The 22,270-nt window shown below is 44.8% G+C and overlaps 1 protein-coding gene across 6 annotated transcripts in view; it reads right to left on the bottom strand.

The window, feature by feature from the left end:
• The window catches only part of obscna (obscurin, cytoskeletal calmodulin and titin-interacting RhoGEF a), a 47,466-nt gene extending 26,929 nt beyond the window's left edge, over positions 1-20,537 (bottom strand). For 4 of the 6 annotated variants that reach the window (XM_047049428.1, XM_047049430.1, XM_047049431.1 and 1 more), the window contains exons 1-32: positions 20,391-20,537; positions 19,701-19,924; positions 19,268-19,534; positions 18,957-19,118; positions 18,511-18,615; positions 18,135-18,401; positions 17,667-17,936; positions 17,312-17,578; positions 16,639-16,902; positions 16,157-16,423; positions 15,562-15,831; positions 14,790-15,056; positions 14,248-14,514; positions 13,574-13,846; positions 13,160-13,423; positions 12,473-12,739; positions 11,809-12,075; positions 11,399-11,668; positions 10,949-11,215; positions 10,146-10,421; positions 9,745-10,011; positions 9,137-9,403; positions 8,668-8,934; positions 7,214-7,480; positions 6,759-7,025; positions 5,389-5,655; positions 4,898-5,164; positions 4,411-4,680; positions 3,925-4,203; positions 3,298-3,555; positions 1,400-1,666; positions 380-646 (exon numbers count right to left, since the gene is read on the bottom strand). In XM_047049428.1, coding sequence (XP_046905384.1) covers positions 380-646; positions 1,400-1,666; positions 3,298-3,555; positions 3,925-4,203; positions 4,411-4,680; positions 4,898-5,164; positions 5,389-5,655; positions 6,759-7,025; positions 7,214-7,480; positions 8,668-8,934; positions 9,137-9,403; positions 9,745-10,011; positions 10,146-10,421; positions 10,949-11,215; positions 11,399-11,668; positions 11,809-12,075; positions 12,473-12,739; positions 13,160-13,423; positions 13,574-13,846; positions 14,248-14,514; positions 14,790-15,056; positions 15,562-15,831; positions 16,157-16,423; positions 16,639-16,902; positions 17,312-17,578; positions 17,667-17,936; positions 18,135-18,401; positions 18,511-18,615; positions 18,957-19,118; positions 19,268-19,534; positions 19,701-19,737 — 7,804 coding nt within the window. In that variant the 5' untranslated portion in view covers positions 19,738-19,924; positions 20,391-20,537. Of the gene's footprint in view, positions 1-379; positions 647-1,399; positions 1,667-3,297; positions 3,556-3,924; positions 4,204-4,410; positions 4,681-4,897; positions 5,165-5,388; positions 5,656-6,758; positions 7,026-7,213; positions 7,481-8,667; positions 8,935-9,136; positions 9,404-9,744; positions 10,012-10,145; positions 10,422-10,948; positions 11,216-11,398; positions 11,669-11,808; positions 12,076-12,472; positions 12,740-13,159; positions 13,424-13,573; positions 13,847-14,247; positions 14,515-14,789; positions 15,057-15,561; positions 15,832-16,156; positions 16,424-16,638; positions 16,903-17,311; positions 17,579-17,666; positions 17,937-18,134; positions 18,402-18,510; positions 18,616-18,956; positions 19,119-19,267; positions 19,535-19,700; positions 19,925-20,302 lie in introns of all 6 variants that reach the window. The other 2 variants (XM_047049429.1, XM_047049434.1) reach the window with 2 other exon arrangements.
• Positions 20,538-22,270: the final 1,733 nt, after the last annotated feature.

Below are 22,270 nucleotides of genomic sequence, written 5' to 3'. Positions count from 1 at the left end.
CGACCTTTCAAATACCAAGTTTCACTTGGGAAATAACTAATACCACTCAACTATAATGAGGTGTACCTACTTCGCAGTTCCTATGTACTTATAATGCTGTCACAATAGATATTGCTATGAAGTTATTTGGAAGTTAATGTAACTTCAAGTAAAGAGTTGCCCTGTAGTCTTCTTTATATAGAAAGGAAGGGAAGTGAATATGGTTGATTAATAAACTTTCAATGCCCCCCCCCCCCCCCCCCCCCCCCCCCAGAGTATTCAATTATCTACAAGTTCAGGTGGTCTTTTCTAGAAAACTATTAAAAAAAATGGAAGGGCATTGTTTTAGCTACAGTACTATACAGAAGACACACACACATGAATACACACAAACACACACCCTTGACTTCCACAGAGGCCGTGGTCTCCATCCCCCCTGCAAGACAGTTGTAGTTGCCACTGTCGTCCATGGTGAGATGGTGGATGTGGAGCTGGAACACTCCTCCATCCTGCTTCATCTCATACTTCCTGCTGGCCTTCAGAGGTAGTCTGCCCTTCCTCCACTGCACTGGGATCCCCGGCTTGGACAGCTTACAGTGCAGGAAGGCTGTGCCCCCTTCCTCAGCCTCAACACTCTGCAGCTGCTCCTGGAAGCAGGGAGGCAGCTCTGGGGAGGAGGAGGGGACACAACATCATTATACCTAGACAAATATTTGGTTGAATATGTGTAGTAATTGCTCAATAAAAGTGTAAATAAGTGAACTATAGTCATCAACACATTACATTACGTTTACATTAACTTTCACATAGCTACATAGCAATATCTATTATTAAAACATTGTAGGGATATAGGAATTTAAGTTTAAATCAATGGTGTGAATTCGTTTAGGTTACGTAATACAAAAGTGTAAAAATGCACAGTATGGGGGGTGGGTGTGAGGGGTGAGTAGATGTTGTAAAGGCACAGTTAAGGTTGTGATACCAAAACAAGGTCAATGTTAACATCCACATAGCCCTGGAAAGACCAACCTTCCCCATTCCAAGATTAACTTTTATAATAACTTGTACCACTAAATCGTAATGAAGACCTACTCATCAGTTTTTTGTAACCATAGTGTTGGTACTATAGATATTGCTATGTAGTTACATGAAAGTTAATGTAACATTAACATAACGTGTTGTCCTGCCATCTCTTCTACAGAAAAGGAGGCAAGTGAAGATCATTCTAAGTATCAATAGTAGGCTACATTTGGTTGATAAATAAACTTCCTATGCCCCCCCCCCCCCCCCCACATTTTATTTTATTTGTATTAAATAGAAGTTCAGATGGTCTTTTCTAGAAATCTATAAAGATGGTAGGACATGGTTTTAGCTACAGTACTCTACAGACACACACACATTTAAAAATACACAAACACACCCTTGACTTCCACGGAGGCCGTGGTCTCCACCCCCCCTGCCAGACAGGTGTAGCTGCCACTGTCGTCCATGGTAAGATAGTGGATGTGGAGCTGGAACACTCCTCCATCCTGCTTCATCTCATACTTCCTGCTGGCCTTCAGAGGTAGTCTGCCCTTCCTCCACTGTACTGGGATCCCTGTTTTGGACAACTCACAGTACAGGAAGGCTGTCCCCCTCTCCTCAGCCTCGACACTCTGTAGCTGCTCCTGGAAGCAGGGAGGCAGCTCTGCGTGATAGAGATTGAGAGGATGAAGACGTCTTTATTTGACAACGATCATGTTGATAGATTACAGTATGTTGGGGTAACAATTGATAGTAAGTTTATTTATTGTTTTTTATATTATATATAAAATATATACATTATTTATTTATTATTACAGTTTTTCACAATTGCTAAAACACTAAACCACATTCTCTAAATCAAATGTCGGGTGAACTAAACTAAACTAAATCTGTCAAATCAGACACTCTTTTGGCAAAACTCTAAACACATTCTCATTCAGTAAACACATTGGTAACACTTTATAATAACTACACACAATTCATAATTTATCAAGCCTTCGTTACCTATTAGTTAACAGTTTGTTCACCATTAGTTATTTATTGTTCATACAAAATGTGTCATTAGTAAAGCATAACCCTAACCCTAAACCCTAAACCTAATCCTAATCCAAATCCTAAACCCTAACCCTAACTGTGTGAAAAAATGCTTTACTAATGATACATTTTGTATGAACAATAAATAACTAATGGTGAACAAACCGTTAACTAATAGGTAATAAATGCTTAATAATTGATGAATTGGGTGTAGTTATTATAAAGTGTTACAAACACATTTTGCACTGTGATGCACTTGTTCTGTAAAATGGTAAACACAACTACAACCCAGTTGTCATCTGTAAAACACAATGACTCCAAATTGTTCAGACTTGTTTATTATGGTGGTTTGGGACAATGTCAGCTTTTACCGTGGTGATGATATACAAGAATAGTTCAACATCAACCAGCATTTTTTACTGTAAATGTTTACTTTCCACCATACAGCCATTTTCTCAACCCAATTGAAGAGTTTTTTCTGTGTGGCGGTGAAAGGTCTATGACCGAAACCCATATACCAGGGTAAATCTCCTACAGTCAATGGAATTGGCCTGTGGTGACATAGGTGTGGAGTGTTTTCAAGGCTGGATCCAGCACACCAGAGGGTTTTTACCCTGTTTTTCTTTGTTCTTTGTTGACAGTACTAAGTTGTGATGGTTACTGTAATATTTTCAAACCAAATCAAATGCACAGTATTTGTATATCCCTTTTTACCAGCAATGTCACAGAGGCCTTAACATACACTGATAGAACTGCCCCTCAGCCAACCTCAACCCTCAAGGAAGACAGGGAAAAACTCCCAGAAAAACTAACTAGAGGAGAACAAATTTAAGAAACCTTGGGAGGAATTCAGTGAGGGGTCCCCCCCTCCAGAGACGGTTGGCAAAAGAGAGGTGCAAAACACAGGCTAAACATAGTCATACATCAGGAAAGCGTCAATGGGTGTTAAAACACAAAAATCCAGTGTTTCAAAATCCAAAATAAATTTTCTTCATTGCTATGTGAAATGTGTTTTAGCAGTCGTGAAAAACTGAATTATATATATGTTTACTATATTGATGTTATTATGTTATATATCAATGTGTTTCATTATATTTTATCTTATGGGGATGTTTAGACTTAACAACCTTGTTCACTGGCAATTCAGTAAAACCTTTGTCTTTCAAAGGAATTCATTTAAACGGTATTGTGTATGGTAAAATATGGTTAGCTATAATATGTTCAAATAGTAACCTGATTATAGACTAGATGTATCTGTACCTGTGACAGTGAGGCTGGCTCGACTCTGCATGTCTCCGGTGTCACAGGAGTATATCCCTGCGTCTTCTACCTCCACCTGGTGGATGAGCAGGAGGTTTCTTTGGCCCTCCTTCTGTGTCTCGTATTTGTCTCCCATCAGGAGTGGGACGTTGTTGCAGCGCCAGGTGACCGGGGTGGTGAGGTCAGAGGTTATACAGGAGAACACAGCCGTTTCTCCCTCAGTCGCGTCGACATCCTTCGGTTTCTCCTCAATCAAGACTATTGTCAAACGCTGATGTTAGTGAAGCCGAAATGTGTACAGTCCTACTGTTTAACGCTGGATTTTAAAGGATACTGTGGATAAAAACTATTCTAATGGGGAAAATACCGTTTATTTTAAATGATATCTTTCCACTCAAACACAAGCCTACTCCAGTGATCCGTATTGTGTGTGCAACATTCAGCACTTGCCTTGCTTTTTCCTAAACCTACCTCCCCCTCCACTCTGCCCTCACCCACTTCCCCTCCACTTTGCCCTCACCTACCAGCCCTCCATCCTGTCCTCCCCCACCTCCCTTTCACTCTGCCCTCACACCAACCCTCCACTCTGCCCTCACCCTCCATCCCGCCCCTCCATCTTGTCCTCACCCATAGGTTTGGGGACCACAAGCAGGCGTGCAGAGGTCCTCTCCTCCCCGACCACGAAGGCCACCGTGCCGGTCTCCTCCGGGGTGGTCATGGTCAGCACTAGGGTGTGCAGGTGACCCTCACACATCATCTGGTTCATCTCGTTCTTCTGCAGCGGGCTGGAGCCGAGCCACCACGCCGCCTCATTCATGCCCGCGACAGACAGCTCGCACGTGAACACCGCGTCCTCACCGGCAGTCACCGTCATGTCACTCAGCCCAGATAGAATTCGCACACGCTCTGGGGACCCGGGACAAAAACGACGTTGCCATTAAGAAACCGTTGTACGTACAATCTGAAGCAAGTAAAGGATAAGAGTGAGAGAGACTGAGAGAGAGACTGAGAAAGAGACTGAGAGAGAAAGAGCGAGACAGAGACAGAGAGATAGAGACACTGAGAGACAGAGAGAGAGAAAGAGAGACAGAGACAGTAGGGCTGGCTCCGTACCTCTCACAATCAGAGTGGCCACCGTCTTCTTCCCCCTGGTGATGCAACTATATTCCCCAGCATCCTCCAGGCGCAACTTTGTGATTTGTAACGTGTGCACACGGCCCTTCTTCCTCACGGTAAACCTGTCTCCCTCTTCGACCGGCCTGCTGCCTCTCTTCCAGGTGACTGGGACGTTGGCACTGGAGATCTCGCAGGACAGCAAGACGGACTTTCCCTCCGTCACCTCCTGGCTCTCCAGCTCCTTCTCGAAGAACACGGACGCAGCAGCTGAAACAGAACCGGGGCATACGCTTCTTACACACGCCTCGAAGGAGTCATGACGACGGACCTGGATTTAAATTAACCTTAACATGCATGTATTGCTTTCGGAGAAACACCAAACGCCCGTAAGGAAACGTCAACGTGGTAAGAAAGCGATAAGATGATACAATTAAATATATGTTATGCCATGCTTTTTTATCATGAGTCAGTAATCTGTCCAGACCTCTAACGTTGACCTCAGCAGTGGTCTTCTGATCTCCAAAAATGCAGCTATACTCGCCCACGTCCTCCGGCTGAATGTTCCTTATGTGCATCTCCGCCACCTTCCCCTCTAGCATCATCTGGTACCTGCCCCCGGAGCTTATCTCCTCCTCGCCCCTCCACCACAGCACGGGTACACCCGCCTTGGACAGCTCACAGCACAGAGTCACATTGCCCCCCTCTGGGGCCTCCTGGTTCTTCAGCCCCATCTTGAAGGTGAGGGGGATGGCTGGGGACATGACAGTTCACTGTTAACGTCAACACTGAGGTACAGGCACATTGTCCTAATAACGGATACGTAAGTTTTAAGTTTTCCCTAAATTATCTACAAAGACATTTAGATAGATGAAGACAATTAGATTAGAGGGGTGTGTTTGGGCTGGCAGCCTCCTTTCAACCTCGTCCAATACAATCGCTATTATGTTTCTTGAGATGTTAATTAAATGTTCCTACCGGTGATTTTGATTGTCGCTGCGGTTCTTATGTCTGCGAAGACACAGCTGTAGACGCCGCTGTCCCCGACAGACGCTTTCCTGATGACCAGCTCCGCAGTGGCGTCTCTCTTCTTGATCTGGTACGTGACTCCATTCTTCAGCAGCTCGTCCCCTCTCCTCCACTCTACGGCGAGTCCAGGTTTGGAGAGCTCACAGTGCAGGGTCACGCTGTTCTCCTCCTCAACCTCCTGGTTTTTCAGTTTCACCTTGAAAGTCACTGGAGGAGCTGGAAAGCAACACGAAGGACTTGACTCATCCCGTCATGATCTTGTGATCATGATCATGAGTGCAGTACAGAGCAATAATACTTTTTTTTCCGATTCATTTAATTTAAAAGGTAAACTACTGTAGGGCTTTATTTGGCAGCCCCTTTGTCACTGGTCACCCAGACAGTCGTCTGGGACAGTCGTTGATTTGCATGAATGATAAAATGACAATCACACCTTAATGACACACCTCTGGAGAGGTGATCTCAACAGTTGAAGGGGAAGGTGGACAGAGGAAGACTCTGAAATTATAGTTGTAAATTTGTAAATATTTGTAAACTTGTAAATATAGTTCTAAACAGCTTTTAATGCCATGTTTGATATGATTTTGTTTCTTATGATGTTTCTTATTAATGAATTGGATTATTGTATTTTCTATGTTGTCTCTCCTGGGGTTAGTACACAATTCCTATCAGGAAAGGATTGAGGGATACTCAGGATACGTATAGAAAGTTTTGTATTGTTGTTTTCCATTTATTCCATCTAAGGACAAAGAACATGGATTTTCAGGGACATTACAGTATGAGTGTAAGACGGGGACAAGACACCTTCCTAAACTTATGGGCCCTCAGTGTGCAAAAAACACTAATCCGTTTAACGGAAAAAGGTCATGAAATTTGTTCTGCTGATATTGATACACTCATAAAGTGGTTTGCGGAAACGGGCTGTAAACCCGAAAGTTTGAAAAACTAAAGATTGAATCTGCACTAGGATACTTAGTGCATCGCAATACGTGCATAACCGTCGATAGGATTCAAACGACTTTGACAAATATTCTACAAGTAGAAACAGCACGCTCTGTCGTGATGCAAATCAACGACTGTCCCAGACGAGTGTCTGGGTGACCAGTGACAAAGGGGCTGCCAAATACAGCCCTACACTACAGTTGTGTGGGTTTTACTTATATTATTTTTGTTTATCTTTATTTTGTTTGTTTGAGCCTCTGTCTGAAGACAATTTTCAACCCATATGGAGATGGACAGTAAAGTTTTTTTTATTTGAATAGAATTTGAAGGTGGAAGAAGCTAGAAAAAATGGCTGAACCAACACTAAGGAATCTTACCTCTGACAGTGAGCTCAGCTGTCGATTGGTTGTCTTTGGTCTGACAGGTGTATTTCCCAGCATCCCCCTCTTCTACGTTGTGGATGACCAGCCTGGTGATGCGTCCCTCCTGCTTCATCTCGTACTTGTCTCCAGACTTCAGAATGACTCTTCCTCTCCTCCAGTCCACAGGGGCTTCGGGCTTAGAGAGCTCACAGCTGAAGGCCCCACTGTCCCCTTCTGTGACTTCCATGTTTTGGACCTCTCGCTCGAAGGTGATGGGAAGAGCTGACAAAGCACATTGCAGATGGAATCCACTCATAAGCCTTGTCTTTGCTTACTAAACTTATGTTATTCAGACATCTTTTCAACCATTTTCTAAAAACTTTAAAGATTATTAAGGAAAAAAATCCAGAAGAATGCTAGGACTTCCAAATCTGAATCAACAATCCACACATTTGCATGGGATTTTGTACCTCTCACTTTGATGTCTGCCGTGGTCTTGACTTCTCCTGCGACACAGCTGTATTCCCCGGCATCCTGTAGACAGACCTTGCTGATGTGCATCTCAGCCACTTTGCCCTCCTGCTTCATGAGGTACTTGTCTTGGCCCTGGAGGATCTTTTCTCCCTTCCTCCACGCCACGGGGATCCCTGGTTTGGACAGTTCACAGCGCAGGGAAACACTGCCCTCCTCCAACACCTCCTGGCTCTTAAGCTTCTGTTTGAAGGCCACTGGGATGGCTGAGGGGCAGTAACATGCACACAGTCACAGAGTGATGACAGGTTGACTACTACCATGTAACTACACAGAAATACCAATGGTAACAACATTGTAGTCAGTGTTGCCCCAAAAATATTATTAGCTCTTTGAAATTTCGCAAAAAGTCACTAGATTACGTGATTACATCATATATTGCGTCAACCTTTAGATTTGTAGATGTACCTCTGTGTAGACATAGCGGTTTGGACAACATGGAAGTACAATTACAGATCTAACATAGCCTATTTCTATAAATTGGGAATGCTAGAATACTAAGAAAGGCAGATGTGACGTCATTCACAAAGCAGTTAAAGTTTATTGCTAGATACGATTTGTAGTCCCTAGGGAAGGTGAAAAGTCACTAAATCTAGCGACAGTCGATAAATTTGCAACATGTATTCTAGTTAGATAGAAACTTCTATGTAGTTACACTTCATTATGGGTTAGGGGTAAAAGTTATTACACAAGTGACACTTGGTATGATTGGTATTGATCTTTACACACTGTCACTTTCAGCCACTGGTTGCACTTTCAGCTACTGGTTGCACTATCAGCAATATTGCACTAATTGTACCCTACTTGTCTTTTGGTTAGCATAGGTTATAAGGTTAGTACTATGTGTTATGTGGATTAGAGGTTTAGTATACTGTATTGTATATTATTTTGTATATTTAATGTATTATATTTTAGCTTATCATAGCTGTAATCTATGTTCTGAGTACTTATATGTCATGTTATGCCAGGTTGCTTTGTGTTGTCTTGTCCTAAGAAGTGCCCAGTCTGATCTTGTGTTGTTCTGTGCATCTGACAATAAAAGAGTTGAACTTCAATCTTCTGTTTTGGTTGAATAACCTTCAACTGCCCCATCACAACATCCACATTACACCCCTCTCTCAAACTGTGCCTTCTTACACTTTTATAATAACCTATACCACCAACACTTAAGACTGTATCATTATAATGTACTTACAATGGTGTTACTATATAGTTAATGTAACTTTAATATGAAGTGTTGCCATTGTTTTTACTATGGTCCACATTATGAGTCCAGCCGCAAATCTCAATTAATATCAAATATGAGTGAAGCAACACTAGCTGAGTGTTCCAAACATCGAAAACACACATCTCCACGGAAGATTCCTCCTTGTCAACCACAGTGCCCTCTCACCCGTGACAACTACGGTGGCGATGGTTTTGGCGCCTGCGCACATGCAGGTGTACACGCCGCTGTCGTCGGGCAGGCTCCTCCGGATGAGCAGCTCTAGCGCGGCGTCTTTCTGCTTCATCTGGTACCTCTCTCCGTTTGCCAGCAGGTCCAGGCCTCTCCTCCACTCCACAGGAGCTCCAGGCCTGGACAGCTCACAGCGCAGGGCTATGCCGTTGCCCTCCTCCACCTTCACATTCTTCAGCTCCTCTATAAAGGTGATGGGAGGCTCTACAACACGCAAGGAACATTTCTTTTTTATAATTATTATGTATTACAGACCAGTATTGTATGGATTGTATTTCAAACAATGTTACCAGTTATGTTATCCACTCTGTTCCTATCCCCCAGATTTCAATTCAACATTTCACAATACACAATAAAATAACCTCCAGGTTGAGTTCGGACAATAGCGGTAATGTAACCCGCCTACCATTCACGATGACACTAGCTGTTGTCCTTTGCTCGCCACAAACGCAGGTGTACTGTCCGCTGTCCTCAAGGTTGGCGTTGGTTATCTTCAGCTCCAGCAGCTGGTCCTTCTTCCTCATCTGGTACTTCTCTCCACTCCTCAGCACCTCCTCTCCTCTCCTCCACTCCACCGAGGGGGCAGGTTTAGAGAGCTCGCAGTTCAACATAACGCTATCACCCTCCTCAACCTCTTGATTCCTCAGCTGCTGTTTGAAAGTGGCTGGTAGGCCTGGGATACATTTGTTTGAAAGGAATAAAATATAAATATGCAAATTATCATGGTTGTCCTTATGTTACCCAGAGTTCAAAAAATTCAAAATCTAAATGTATGTTAATTACCAGGACAATGTATCATCTCCGCATTGTATTTATTTATCAATATAAATAAATGCATGCCGGTTTCACAGTTGCCCAGGGGGATACACTTGTTTTGTGCTGACCTCTCTTGGATAAACGCAGAACGAGAGACCACCCAGCGTGTATTTGAATCTACACCCTTTATGAGGAAACACCTTCCTGCAAGTACATACTCCAAAGTTTTTTTACTGTAGTTCTGGCTGTAGTTCTTACCCCTGACAATAAGCTCAGCTGTTGATTGGCTGTCTTTGGTCTGACAGGTGTATTTCCCAGCATCCCCCTCTTCTACGTTGTGGATGACCAGCCTGGTGATGCGTCCCTCCTGCTTCATCTCGTACTTGTCTCCAGACTTCAGGATGACTTTTCCTCTCCTCCAGTCCACAGGGGCTTCGGGCCTGGAGAGCTCACAGCTGAAGGCCCCACTGTCCCCTTCTTTAACAGAAAGCTTCTGGAGCTCTCGCTTGAATGTAACAGGGAGTCCTGGTGACCCATAAAAAGATATTAGCGAGGCTCGTTTAGTCAGAACGACCTACCTGCACCATTTGTCAAATACCAAATGTATCGCTTGCATATTCATGTTTCATTCAAATACTTTGGTCCATTGGTTTACTCACCCTTCACATTTAATTCAGCAGTGGTCTTCTGGTCTCCAGTTACACAACTGTATTTCCCTGCGTCCTCTGGTTGCACGTTCTGTATAGTCATCTCGGCTATCTTCCCCTCTTGTTTCACCAGGAACCTTCCTCCAAACAGACCCTCAGACACCTCCTCCTCCCCCTTCCACCAGTGGAGTAGGACTCCAGGCTTGGAAAGCTCACAGTGTAGGGTCACATTGTGGCCTTCTGATGCTTCCTGGTTCTTCAGACCTACCTTGAATGAGGCTTCACAAGCTGCAGGTGATATCAAAGATTGGGTTAGGATCGCTTAAATTAGCAACAAAGAGTACAACAGTTTTGTATTCCTCAAGAGTTAAGGCCTGGTCTATCTAACCAAAATGCCTTTTTTTGCTGAATCAAAATGTACCTTAAAAACTGTTATAAAACGTACTATATTCAAGGAAACTTTCATAGCAACACCAATGTTCCACAGAGGTAGCACAGTGTTGCCCAGGCAAAGTTAACAAGCAGGTTGACACTATCTAGCAACTGAATTTTCTCCATGATTTAAGCTATTTTTGTGGCTCCCATAAATAAAAACTGTTGCAGGATGGGTAGGTACACTGTTACAGTGGATAGAATGAGAAGAGCTGAGAAAACTGTAGATAGCTTCTATACAAAACACTCCATAAAGTAGATTAGATAGGGGACATTTTGAAATGGACCGTAGACTAAGCGATTGTGTGGTGAATTTGACTGTATTAGGCATAAGCAGCCACTTATTTGCCATAAAGAACAAAGAACAGAAAACTCCTTCTAACCGATGACTTTGACTGTAGCCTTGGTCTTGTGGTCTCGGCAAACACAGATGTAGACTCCACTATCATCAGGTACGACCTCGTTGATCATCATCTCTACAGTAGCATCTCTCTGCTTCATGTGGTACTTGTCTCCATTTTCCAGGCGATCTTCTCCCATCCTCCACTCCACAGGGACGCCAGGCTTGGAGATCTCACAGCGCAGTGTCAAGTTGTTCCCCTCGATGATCTGCACGTTCTTCAGTTTTTGTTTGAAGGTCACAGGAAGAGCTACGAAAGTGGTTGTCAGAGGTTAAATCATTTCTGCCCTGTTGACTAGGGAAGCAATGGTATGATTTCAATTGGCAACATTTCATGAAATCACACATGTATCCAAATGGTCTTGTTGATCATTGAAAAAGAACAGTAAAGCAATGTTCACATTTAACTAAATAAAATAAATCCAACACTCACCGTTAACAGTGAGAGTAGATGTGGTCTCGATGTTGCCACAAATGCAAGTGTAGATATCGCTGTCCTCAGGTTTGGCATCAAGAATCCTCAGTTCGACCAGCTGCTCTCTGTGCCTGATGTGGTACTTCTCTCCATTTGAAAGGAGCTCTTCCCCTCCCTTCCTCCACTCCACTGAATGTCCGGGTTTGGAGAGCTCACAGCGCATAGTAGCGGTGTTGCCCTCCTCTATCTGGATGTTCCTTAACTTATGTATGAAGGTGATGGGGAGGGCTAAGAATATGAGAAAATAGCAAGTCAGATATGATGATATTTCTTGACCGGCCAGACTTCAAATTAAGAGGAGCTTTTCAGAAAAACCCAGCTAGACTTGATAAGTCATTGTTCTTTGTGGCCATTAAAAATTGTCTTACCAGTGACATTGACGGTGGAGGAGGTGGACTGGTCTGAACACACACAACTGTAGACGCTGCTGTCCTCAGGTACGGTTTTCCAGATGAGGAGCTCCAGTATGGTGTCTCTCTTCCTCATCTGAAACTTGGCTCCGTTCTTCAGCAGTTCATCGCCTTTCATCCACTTCACGGGCACCCCAGGTTTGGACAGCTCACAGCGTAGAGTCACACTGTTTCCCTCCTCCACCTGCATGCTCTTCAGCTGCTGTTTGAAAGTTATGGGAATCGCTACAAAGTAAATAGAAGCAACGTTAGGTGTTGGGTGGAACAACGCAGCGAAACATTTTCCTCTCAAACTATACAAAAATACTTTTATAATGTTTTTATAATGTTAACTAATGATAACTGAATCTTGTACACAAACGGGAAATTGTGTTTCAGATATAACAAATGTTACTGAATTTGAAAGCTTTGGTTTGTATTTGAACCTCCAACTACAGTAAATTGACATACTATACTCACAATTTGAATATAATAGCAATCAGTTGTGGTCAGTTATTTTACCCTCGATACAAACATCAAGTATATCTACCACACCATGAGCAGCAAATAATGGAACATCAACCAAAAGTCTCCCTGTCTGCATACATGAAGCCTTCAAACGTTTGGTGGACTAAGTCAATACCGTGCACTTTGAGACTGGCCGTGGTCCGGTGTTCTCTGCACAAACAGCTGTAGTCTCCTGAGTCGTCTGTGTTCAGGGCTGTGATGATCAGAGAGATGATGGACTTCCTCTGCTTCATCACATACTTCTCAGAAGCCCTGAGGGTCTCCTGGCCCTTCTTCCAGCTGTACGGAACCCCAGGGAGGGAGTACTCGCAGGTCAAGGTCACACTCTCCCCCTCCCTGGCCTCCATGGTCTGGAGACTCTGGGTGAACTCGGCTGGTATGGCTGGAACAGTCAGACGAGAGAGCCATCAAACAACTTTTGCACAACACTAACATCTCACCTCAGCCGATGGCACAATTTCAGGAAATGTGAAAGGAACACTACAGTTCGTACTGAGAAGCTCGACTAAAGTCACAAAACAAAGCTCCATAACAAGAACACGGATGTCTAGTCTGACTAGTTCAGCCACAAAAAGCACATCCCCAGAGCCCTTGGTTCTAAACTGAAAAAATACCTCATCAAATCAAGGTGTATAAATATTCATCATGAGCCTTATTTTTAAAACAAGTATACTTTTCAGCCAGCGCAGTAATTGAATTTCACTTGATTAGATTGATTTAAGTAACATATTGTTTACAGTACATTTAAAATCTAAAATCAAGATGATCACACTCAGTTAGATGTTGAGTTTTTGCAGCGTACCTCTGACCGTGACCACAGCTTTGGTAAGGACGGAGCCTGCGCTGCACTCGTATACCCCTGCGTCATTCCTGCTGACCTCCCGGATATTGAGCCGGGCCTCTGTCCCGCAGCGGGTGGCGTAGTACTTGGACGAGTTCCACATGAGGCAGCCATCTTTGTACCAAAGGATGTGGCAAGGCTTGGAGGTCACACACCACAGCACCAAGCCGCCGCCCTCGATGGCCTCGCAGTCCTCCAACGCCTTGGTGATGGTGGGACGTCGTTCTTCAGGAGTATGGAGAAGAAACGTTAAATTAAAATAGTAAAATAAAATTATTAAGGTAAAAAATCATGATTTCAAAATTCAAATCAAGAATATCACATGTAGTTAGATGTCGAGTTTTTGCAGTGAGGGACTAGGTCGCAGTGAGTTACCTCGAACTAACAGTGAAGCATAAGACCTCTTGCTCCCGGCTTCAAAGGAGATGGTTCCTGTGTCTTTGCGGGCCAGCTGTCTGAAAACCAGCGTGTGGTAGCCGCCCACTCCCACCTGGATTTCATTGAGCTGGTTGGTGTAGAGCAGCGTCTCGTCTAGGTACCACTTAACGCCGCTGAAGTCGCTGGGACAGATACGACACCTGAACACAGCCGTGTCCCCCTCCAGACACTCCACGTCCTCCAGCTCCTCCTGGATCAGCACCTTCTGGCCTGGGGAAGCAAAGCGCACACAGGTGGTAGATGTTAAACGACAGCTGTGCGTCACTGTACAACGGGGTCTAACTACAGCGGTCAGATTTGGATTGCAAAAGTCTTCGAACATCATCGTAAGTCATCAGTTCGATCCCTTCATCTATTTTGTATGTCATTTAAACATTGGTACTGTTCAACATTTTAGTGTTCAACATTGAAGTGTTCAGTGATGCTCTGTAGTATTTCAACTATGGTGGTGTTCTACATTTTAGTGTTCAACACTGTAGTGTTCAATGATGCTCTGTATCATTTAAACTATGGTAGTGTTCAAAATTTTTCAAGCAATTCATGTCGCTGATTTGGGGGGGGATCAGTTCCTCCAGGAACATGCCAACAGAGGCAGTGTGGCGGTTCTTCACCGTGCACGGTCAGCAGCGCCCGGCTCTGCATGGTGCCGACATCACACGTGTACACGTCCGTGTCGCCTCTCTCCAGGCCACTGATGGTGAGCGATAGGACCACGCCCTTCTGCCTCATGGTGTACTTCCTGCCCGCCCTCAGCTCCAACATGCCCTTGAACCAGGTGACGCGCTTGGCCGGACGCCTGGTCTCGCACTCCAGGGTTGCCTTGGCCTTCTGCTCTGCCAATGTGTCCTTCAGCTCCTGCGCAAATGTGTGCTGCAGCTCTGCAAGGGGGGTGGAATGGGATAGTCCGTCACACACTCAACCAGTGGAGCTCTGATACGGCAGTCGAATTAAAGAGTATCCAAATAGACACTGGTGTATTCCAGTACACTATTTATATTGTGGAATAGGTACCATGGACCCAATCACGAACATAAGCTTCCAATGAACAGTGATCATCATCAGGTACTATTTAGCTGTGACCCCATGAGTAGCAGCTAACACAGTGACATCCAAGTACCAAGTAGAGCAGAGCATCCAAGCAGGGCAGTCTCACCTCTGACCTCCAGTCTGGCCCTTGTGGCGATGCCATCTGCCTCGCAGCAGTACTCCCCAGAGTCTCGGATGGTGGTGTTCCTGATGACCAGCCTGACCATGTGCCCCTCCACGCTGATCTCGTACCTGGCATTGGCTCGGATATGGTGGCCGTCCTTCAGCCAGCGGATGGTGGCTTCGGGTTTGGTGATCTCACAGCTCAGCTCTGCGTCCTCCCCTGGGGTGGCCCTGGCATTCAGCATGTCTCGAAACACGTGGACAGTCTTCTCTGCATACGCACACATGCACATACACAGACACCGCACACATACCCACAAACACAAACATACCCACAAAGACACCACTCACAGTGACATACACACACAAACAAACACACAGACACCACAAACATACACACACAAACACAGTCACAGATACACAGTTATATGAACCATCTTGTTTCTGCTGTATGTAAGGGTACAGAATACTATACTGTTATACTGTAGTTGAGATGTTATAGTTGTGCCGTAGTTGAGGTCTTATTATTATTATTGTTTTCTTCTGCTCCTGGGAAATACAGGCTGTTGACTCTGACCACTGAAATACTGTTAAAACAATGAACTTCAGATCCTAGATTTTGCATTAAACTTTCTATGAAAGCCTAAGATCTATCTTTGGATCAAAGCGTCTGCTAAAGGAACCAAACAGCAAGTTTAAGTATCATGTACAAATATGGGAGTCATCCAATGGTTCAGGGTGGCCCGCCGTGTCTAATCAAGCACACACACCCTCACCTCTGACAAACAGCATGGTCCTGCAGCTGAGCTCTCTGATGGTGAACACCACGTCCCCAGCGTCCGACACCTTGGCGTCCCTCACGGTCATCCTGTACCGCCGGCCCTTGCTGTCCAGCTGGAGATGGCTGTTGCTGACCACAGGCTGGCGGTTGACGCTCCAGCTCGGCTCGTCGCTGACCTCATGGGAGAGGACGCACTCGAAGGAGCAGCTCTCCCCTTCCAGGACTGATGCAGTCTTCATGCGCTGGACAATGATGATGTGAAGGTCTGGGTTGGACCAGACCGGACAGTCATTTATTGATCATCTGGGCATGTGGAGTTCTTAGTGTGCATTGTGTTGTACTGGATGTTTTTACTCAAGTGTATTTGACAATGTAACAAGCCCTGTATTGAGGCTACAATGTTCCCATAACAATATTGTCCAAGAATATTCATAAGCACAATGAGAATCCCAAAATATTTCCAATAGAACAATTAATTAATTAATCTAGCAAAACAATTATAAAGTCTCTTTCCAAGCTACATGGTAATACTAAAAAAACAGGTCATCAAATCAGTTGTCCATCCAGGTTTTTGGTTTTGTAATACCAACCGTGAACAGTGACCTTAGCCTTGGTTTGGCTGGTGCCCAGGTCACAGCTGTACTGGCCTGCATCTTCCTTGGTCAGACTGTGTACGATTAGAGTCAAGGACTTGCAGAAGTGGAGAAGCTCGTGTTTGGCACTGGTGGACAGTGGCACACCATCCTTCTTCCACACAGGAGAGACCTTCTCCTTGGAAGCCTCGCATTGCAGGCAGACCTTTCCTTGCTCCTCCCCTGCTGCATCCTCCAAAGATCTTAGGAACACCGACGGGCGTTCTGGAGTGAAACAAGGATCACGTTCATTTTACCAGAAGACAATATGCAACATTAGACACCACAAATTACACCACTTGAAAATATCAAATTGTTATTCAAATTTTCACATGATGTTTTTATGATGAGGTTTTTTTGTTTGTATTTTACAAGACATTTGAAATGTAATTTTCATCTAGGACAATTGTATCTCACACGGACCACAGAGCTGGTCTGACCTTTGACCTTGAGTGAGACGGTCTCCGTGACTGGGCCAGCCTTAAAGGTGACCCTGCTCTCCTGGGGGGAGAGATGTTTGATTGTCAGGCTGTGCATGGTGCCCAGGTGCTGGATCCTGGTGATGGGGCTTGAGTAGAGGCGGTTGTTGTTGAGAAGCCACTGCATATCAGCCACGACATAGTTGAGCTCACAGGCAAATGTGGCGCTGTTCTCCTCCTCCACCTCCATGCTCTCTAGGTGCTTGACGATCCTTAATCTTCGAACTGCAGCCAAACAGTGTATGGGACAAGCAGGTAGGTGAGTGTAATGTACATCTGTCTGGAGAAGCAAATATGATCCCTTCGATAGAACTTGTGTACGCGTGCAACACTTATTATGATTAACAACATTTGATGACAGCAAAACTGGAAGTCACATCAGATCAAAACAATACAAGATACAGACTGGGAGTCAGATGGCTAAGCGGTTAGGGAATCGGACTAGTAATCTGAAGGTTGCCAGATCGATTCCTGGCCGTGGCAAATGACGTTGTGTCCTTGGGCAAGGCACTTTACCCTACTTGCCTCGGTGGAATGTCCTTGTACTTACTGTAGGTCGCTCTGGATAAGAGCGTCTGCTAAATGACTAAATATTGCAATATAATTTTTCCATTCACTTGAGTATGGACCTCACCTTCCACAGTGACAGTCGCTGTGCTCTGGGCTCCTCCTGCCAGACAGCGGTACTGACCCCCGTCCACAGCACTCGCCCCCTGGATGGTCAGCTCTGCCCGGCTCCTCTCCCTCCTCATGCTGTATTTCCCACAGTTCTTCAGGGCGGTGCGCCCCTTGAACCAGCGCACCACTCTGGGGGATGGGGCAAACTCACAGCTCAGTGTCACCGAGCTGTTCTCCTTCACCTCCATGTCCGCCATGGGCTGTAGCACCTGTAGGGGGCGCTCTGGACAGAGAAAGGAGAGGGTTGATTTTATGGGGGATATGAGATGATACCTTGTGGTCCAACGTTTCTACGGTTGTGGACGTCTCACCCTTTACAGTGAGCTGTGCAGTGGAGCGGCTCTTGCCGGCAGTGAATTGAACGGGACCCGACATGGAGCTGTCAGTGGAGGAGAGGCAGAGGCGGTGGAGGGTGCCCTGTCTGTCTATCTGCACAGCGGAACTGCTTTCTAGAACCTTCTCCTTCAGGGTCCACCTGGGGGGCCTCCCCGAGCGCAGGTTGGTCTCTACCTGGAACAGGGCAGGCTCTGGCTCCATCACCTCCACAGAGCTCAAGCCGCGCACGATGCTAATGGCCGTCTCTGTGTCCAACACAAAGACGTTGCGTCAATAACACGGGAGCACGGAAATAAAGAAAAACACCCCAAAAAGACACAAAAGAAATTTTCCAAAAACATGTTGTATGTTTGCATTCTAACGTAAAGGAATTGACGCTGTGCATGACGGCCTGTTCCAGGGTTGGTCAAGGCAACAGAAGGTGGTGTTTGGTTGAGTCTCACCCTCCACCAGCAGCTGGCAGGAGGTCTTGTCATCTGCTGCATCACATGTGTAGGTGTCCTCGTCGGACGAGCACACGTCATCAATGGTCAGCTGGCGGTACACGTCCTGGGCGATCAACTGGTACTTCCTGCTGGGCTGGATCTGTTTCTGGTTCTTGAACCACTTCACCTGAGCATTCGGTCGGGACACCTGGCACTCCAGTAACCCGCGGTGACGATACATGGCAATCTTCACCCTCAGAGGTTTTACTATCTGCACTGGCAGCTCTGTGGAGGCAGGAGCGTGCATTGGAGCATTTCACAAACGATAACGCACAATTAAACCCCAATACAATACCCTTATCTCAAAGGCCTGGATTTGGTTGATTGTGTTCACCTTTTACTGTGAGGGTTGCGTAAGAGGAGACTCTGTCCGCCGTGAAGCGTATCTCCCCAGCATGCTCTGGTCTCACAGACTTGAAGCTTATGGTGTGAGTTTTACCTGTTCAAACAGACAACTCTTTTAGTACAAGCGTCTGGATTGAGTGGAACACCAAACCCAAATTGGGACATTGTGTCATGTCACTGTTGAACTGAGTATTTGTGAGCATATCACTTTGTAATCTGGCTTGGTACTGCCTACTTTCAAAAAAACTTTGCCCGTGTTCGAAATCGGTAACTCATTGAAAACTGTGACCAGGGACCACTGTTCTAATGGCTTGCCATACTGTTCAGCAAATGTTTGAGCCCTAACCCTAACATTGGCAAGCAATTAGAACAGCAACCCTCGATCACAGCTTTCGATAGGTCACCGATTGTGGTTCAACACCGGGTATTCCTCACCGTCGTGTCTGATCTTGATGTTGTCGCTGGGTCTGATCCGGCTGCTGTCTCTGTACCAGCGTCCGTCCACATCCTCAAAGTTGACCTTGCACAGGAAGGACACGCTCTGACGCTCCATCACGTTAGCATCCTCCAGCTCTTTCACGATCTTGATGTCTCTGGCTGGCAGATGATCCAATGTGCACAAACAGGACAAACTGTTAGTAGCAGCTCAATCCTACAAGTGATCAATCCAACTGGGATTGAAAAAAGTAGTTTTATATTTCTCCCTGTGCTGTACTGAGCTGTAAACAGTTATGCTGCCAGCCTACCTGTGACTGTAAGTCTGCCTGAACTTTGCACTCCATCAGCCTGGAAGGAGAACAAGCCAGTGTCTCCTATGATCACCCGGGTTAGCTCCAGGGTGTGTCGCTTCCCATGGGCGCTGATACGACATGTGGGCTTAGACTTCAGTCTGACACCGTCCTTCGACCAGAGGCCATCAATGTAGGCCAGACTGAGGGTCACTTCGAACGCACAGCTGTCACTCTCACACACCTCCAGATCCTCCAAACCCTTCACCACCTGGATCCGGTTCACTGGCACAAACGGGAAGGGTGTTTTAGCCACACGCTGACCAGTCAGACCAGACTAAACAGACAGACAGACAGACAGACAGACAGACAGACAGACAGACAGACAGACAGACAGACAGATAGATAGATAGACAGTAATTCAGTTAGTCAGTCAGATGCATTTACTTACTTGCAGCCGCTACTTTTCCACCAGACTTGTCTCCCATGGTGTGGCAGGATGGCTGGCAAAGATGCACTCTTCTGTCTTATTCTTGACACGTTAGCGGTCTACTTCTTCCCAGGGAATTTGAGGTCCAACTTGAGACTAAAACCATACACTTCACAAGACTTTACCTTTTTGTAATCCTTACTGAATAAGAGAATCAACCTAGTCACGTGGTTAAGTGGTTTTGCCTGTGAATACAAATTCACAATCAAGTACCAACTTTAAACTCCCCCACAGCCAAATCAACAATTCCAAAATGACTTACAGCTCCCCCTCTAAAATCAACTTCTCTGCCGTCTTGACTTATTGAAATGTATGAATTATTACTACAACTACTAGGATATTGCATTAAGACTGGTCTTTGCAGATCGATGGAACCCTAATAATTAGTAGCCCCAAGTTTGGGCAACCTATATACTAAACTAAAAGTGTACAATGTCAAAAAAAACTTTTAATTAAGCATCAAGTTACATGATAAGTTTCAACAAATGGATACACATTTACAGTAATAAATAATGTACCCAAATATTTATATAATGCGGGACTACCTAACTTGAAAAGCTCACCTTAGGCTTGGTGCATAATTGTGTTTAGCCTATTCTAGAAAAGAGTCTCAGCTCACTTGCCCTTCCAGTACAACAAGAAAGAGATTACCTTTCAACAAGACAAAACTGTCCATCATAAAAAGTTTGTACAATCCTTGTCTTTTTCTCTGACAAATCCCCCAAGATTAACAACAAAAGGTTGGCAAACAGAGAACATGCCCATGTTAGCGGGCTGTCTCCCAGTCCCTGAAGGAGGCTGCCTGTGGCACTTTCTTTTTTTCCAGCTCTGGTAAATCCTAATGCTGAACAGCTGACATATCTCCCCCCACAGACTAGACTCCAAAATAGACCCCTTTATTTTTCTGGCCCACGTAGCCTTAAGACTGCTGGAAAGCAACACTTGTCCAGTCTGCCACTATGCATTCCTGTAACATTTATCCTATAAAATGGTCCAAAGACGTTTTTCTCAGATTCACTGATTTATTACAACTGTTTTGACAAAACATTTTAGAGGGGGGTAAGATTGACCTAATTGTCAGATAGTGGAGCAACCAACTGACCATCATCTTTTAAATGTGTGAATAAATCTAAATAAATGCTTCCTCTGCCCCAGTTTAGATAGATCAAGCTAAGAGAGGGGCCTATAGAGAGGTTCCACTGCAGCAACAGTTAAAAGGTCACAAAAGATTAAGTTATATTAAGCTCTTTTTTCACTGGGTGTTCACTCACTCGTTTATCCTCTCTCCCTCTCTACAGAAGCTGTTCTGTGTTGAACATTGAGGTTGGCTTTGACCACACTGTGAATAGTTATCAAAATCATGGTTACTTTGTGTCCCCTATGACCCTCTAAAAGCTTACCAATCTCACAAATGGGGGATGAATCGAAGTTTAAGAATAATTCAACATAAGTCTTGAGCTGGAAAATACCATTCACTATTTCACAAGTCGGTCCACCGACAGATGATGCTCTACAAATAACTATTCATCTTGATCATCAGTGGGGTTCCATGGTCCAGGCATCAAAGGAAAGCCATCCCTCATCAGTGTTGTTTTCCGCCCGCAGTTTGACTGACAAGCCCAAATGGACCAGAGTCCCTCTAAATCCAGTGACCTCCTTATTGACCGGATGATCCCTATGCTATCCTACCCCTGGAGAAAAAACACACCATGTTTACTCTGTTTCAGCAACTACCACTTTCAGGAAAAAAAAGGCATATTGGATAATATTGTTTTCCTACTCAACCTGATAAAACTTCCCACGGTGTAGGGATGACTCTAATCTACAGAAATAGAAACGTCTGCCCATACAAAACCTTGGTTAGAATATTATCTGTGGAACTAAGGAGTTGACTTTAAATCACCTTCAGTAGAAAATCCCAGTAGAAAAATAACTAACCATCCAAAAGGATGATCTCATCTTTGGCATTCTCAACCAGACAACAGAAGCTTATTGTGCAATATGTAACAGAAAACATGTAGGCCTACGATACAGCACCAAAGAAGCTACTTTACAAACAGAAGACGGGGCTGTCAATGGAGCGTAGAATAAAGTGAGTTAAAAATAAAGAGATGCTGAGGGAACCAAAAGCAATGTGAGGATGTGTTGACTGAATTTAGAACTTGCCAAAACAGCTGAACTCTCCACCTAAGCCCCCGAGGGCTCATTGGAAGTGGCTTGACGAGTAGCTCACATTTCCTGTGTCCAAACTCTCCTAACAGAAAAGTGGCAGCCTTAACTAGAGAATTTAGCTCTATCCAAAACTATAAATCTACTCTCTAACATGTCATTGTAGTATTTGGAGAATACATTGAGTGTTATGTATGATTTGTAAAAATAGCATGTGACATGCTAATGTCATAGGGCAGAGACATCACATGATGCTTTTTAAGGCACAATTTACAGATGATCAATCGATAGAGTGGCATTCTCTGTCAATGCAGCCCAGTTTTGTAGACCCGAGTCTAGCCTTATTGGAGTAAGATTAGACG

The sequence above is a fragment of the Hypomesus transpacificus genome, chromosome 26, assembly GCF_021917145.1.
Source record: "Hypomesus transpacificus isolate Combined female chromosome 26, fHypTra1, whole genome shotgun sequence".
NCBI classification, from domain to species: domain Eukaryota; kingdom Metazoa; phylum Chordata; class Actinopteri; order Osmeriformes; family Osmeridae; genus Hypomesus; species Hypomesus transpacificus.
The sequence above is the reverse complement of the archived record's forward strand: the minus strand, read 5'-3'. Positions and strand labels throughout refer to the sequence as shown.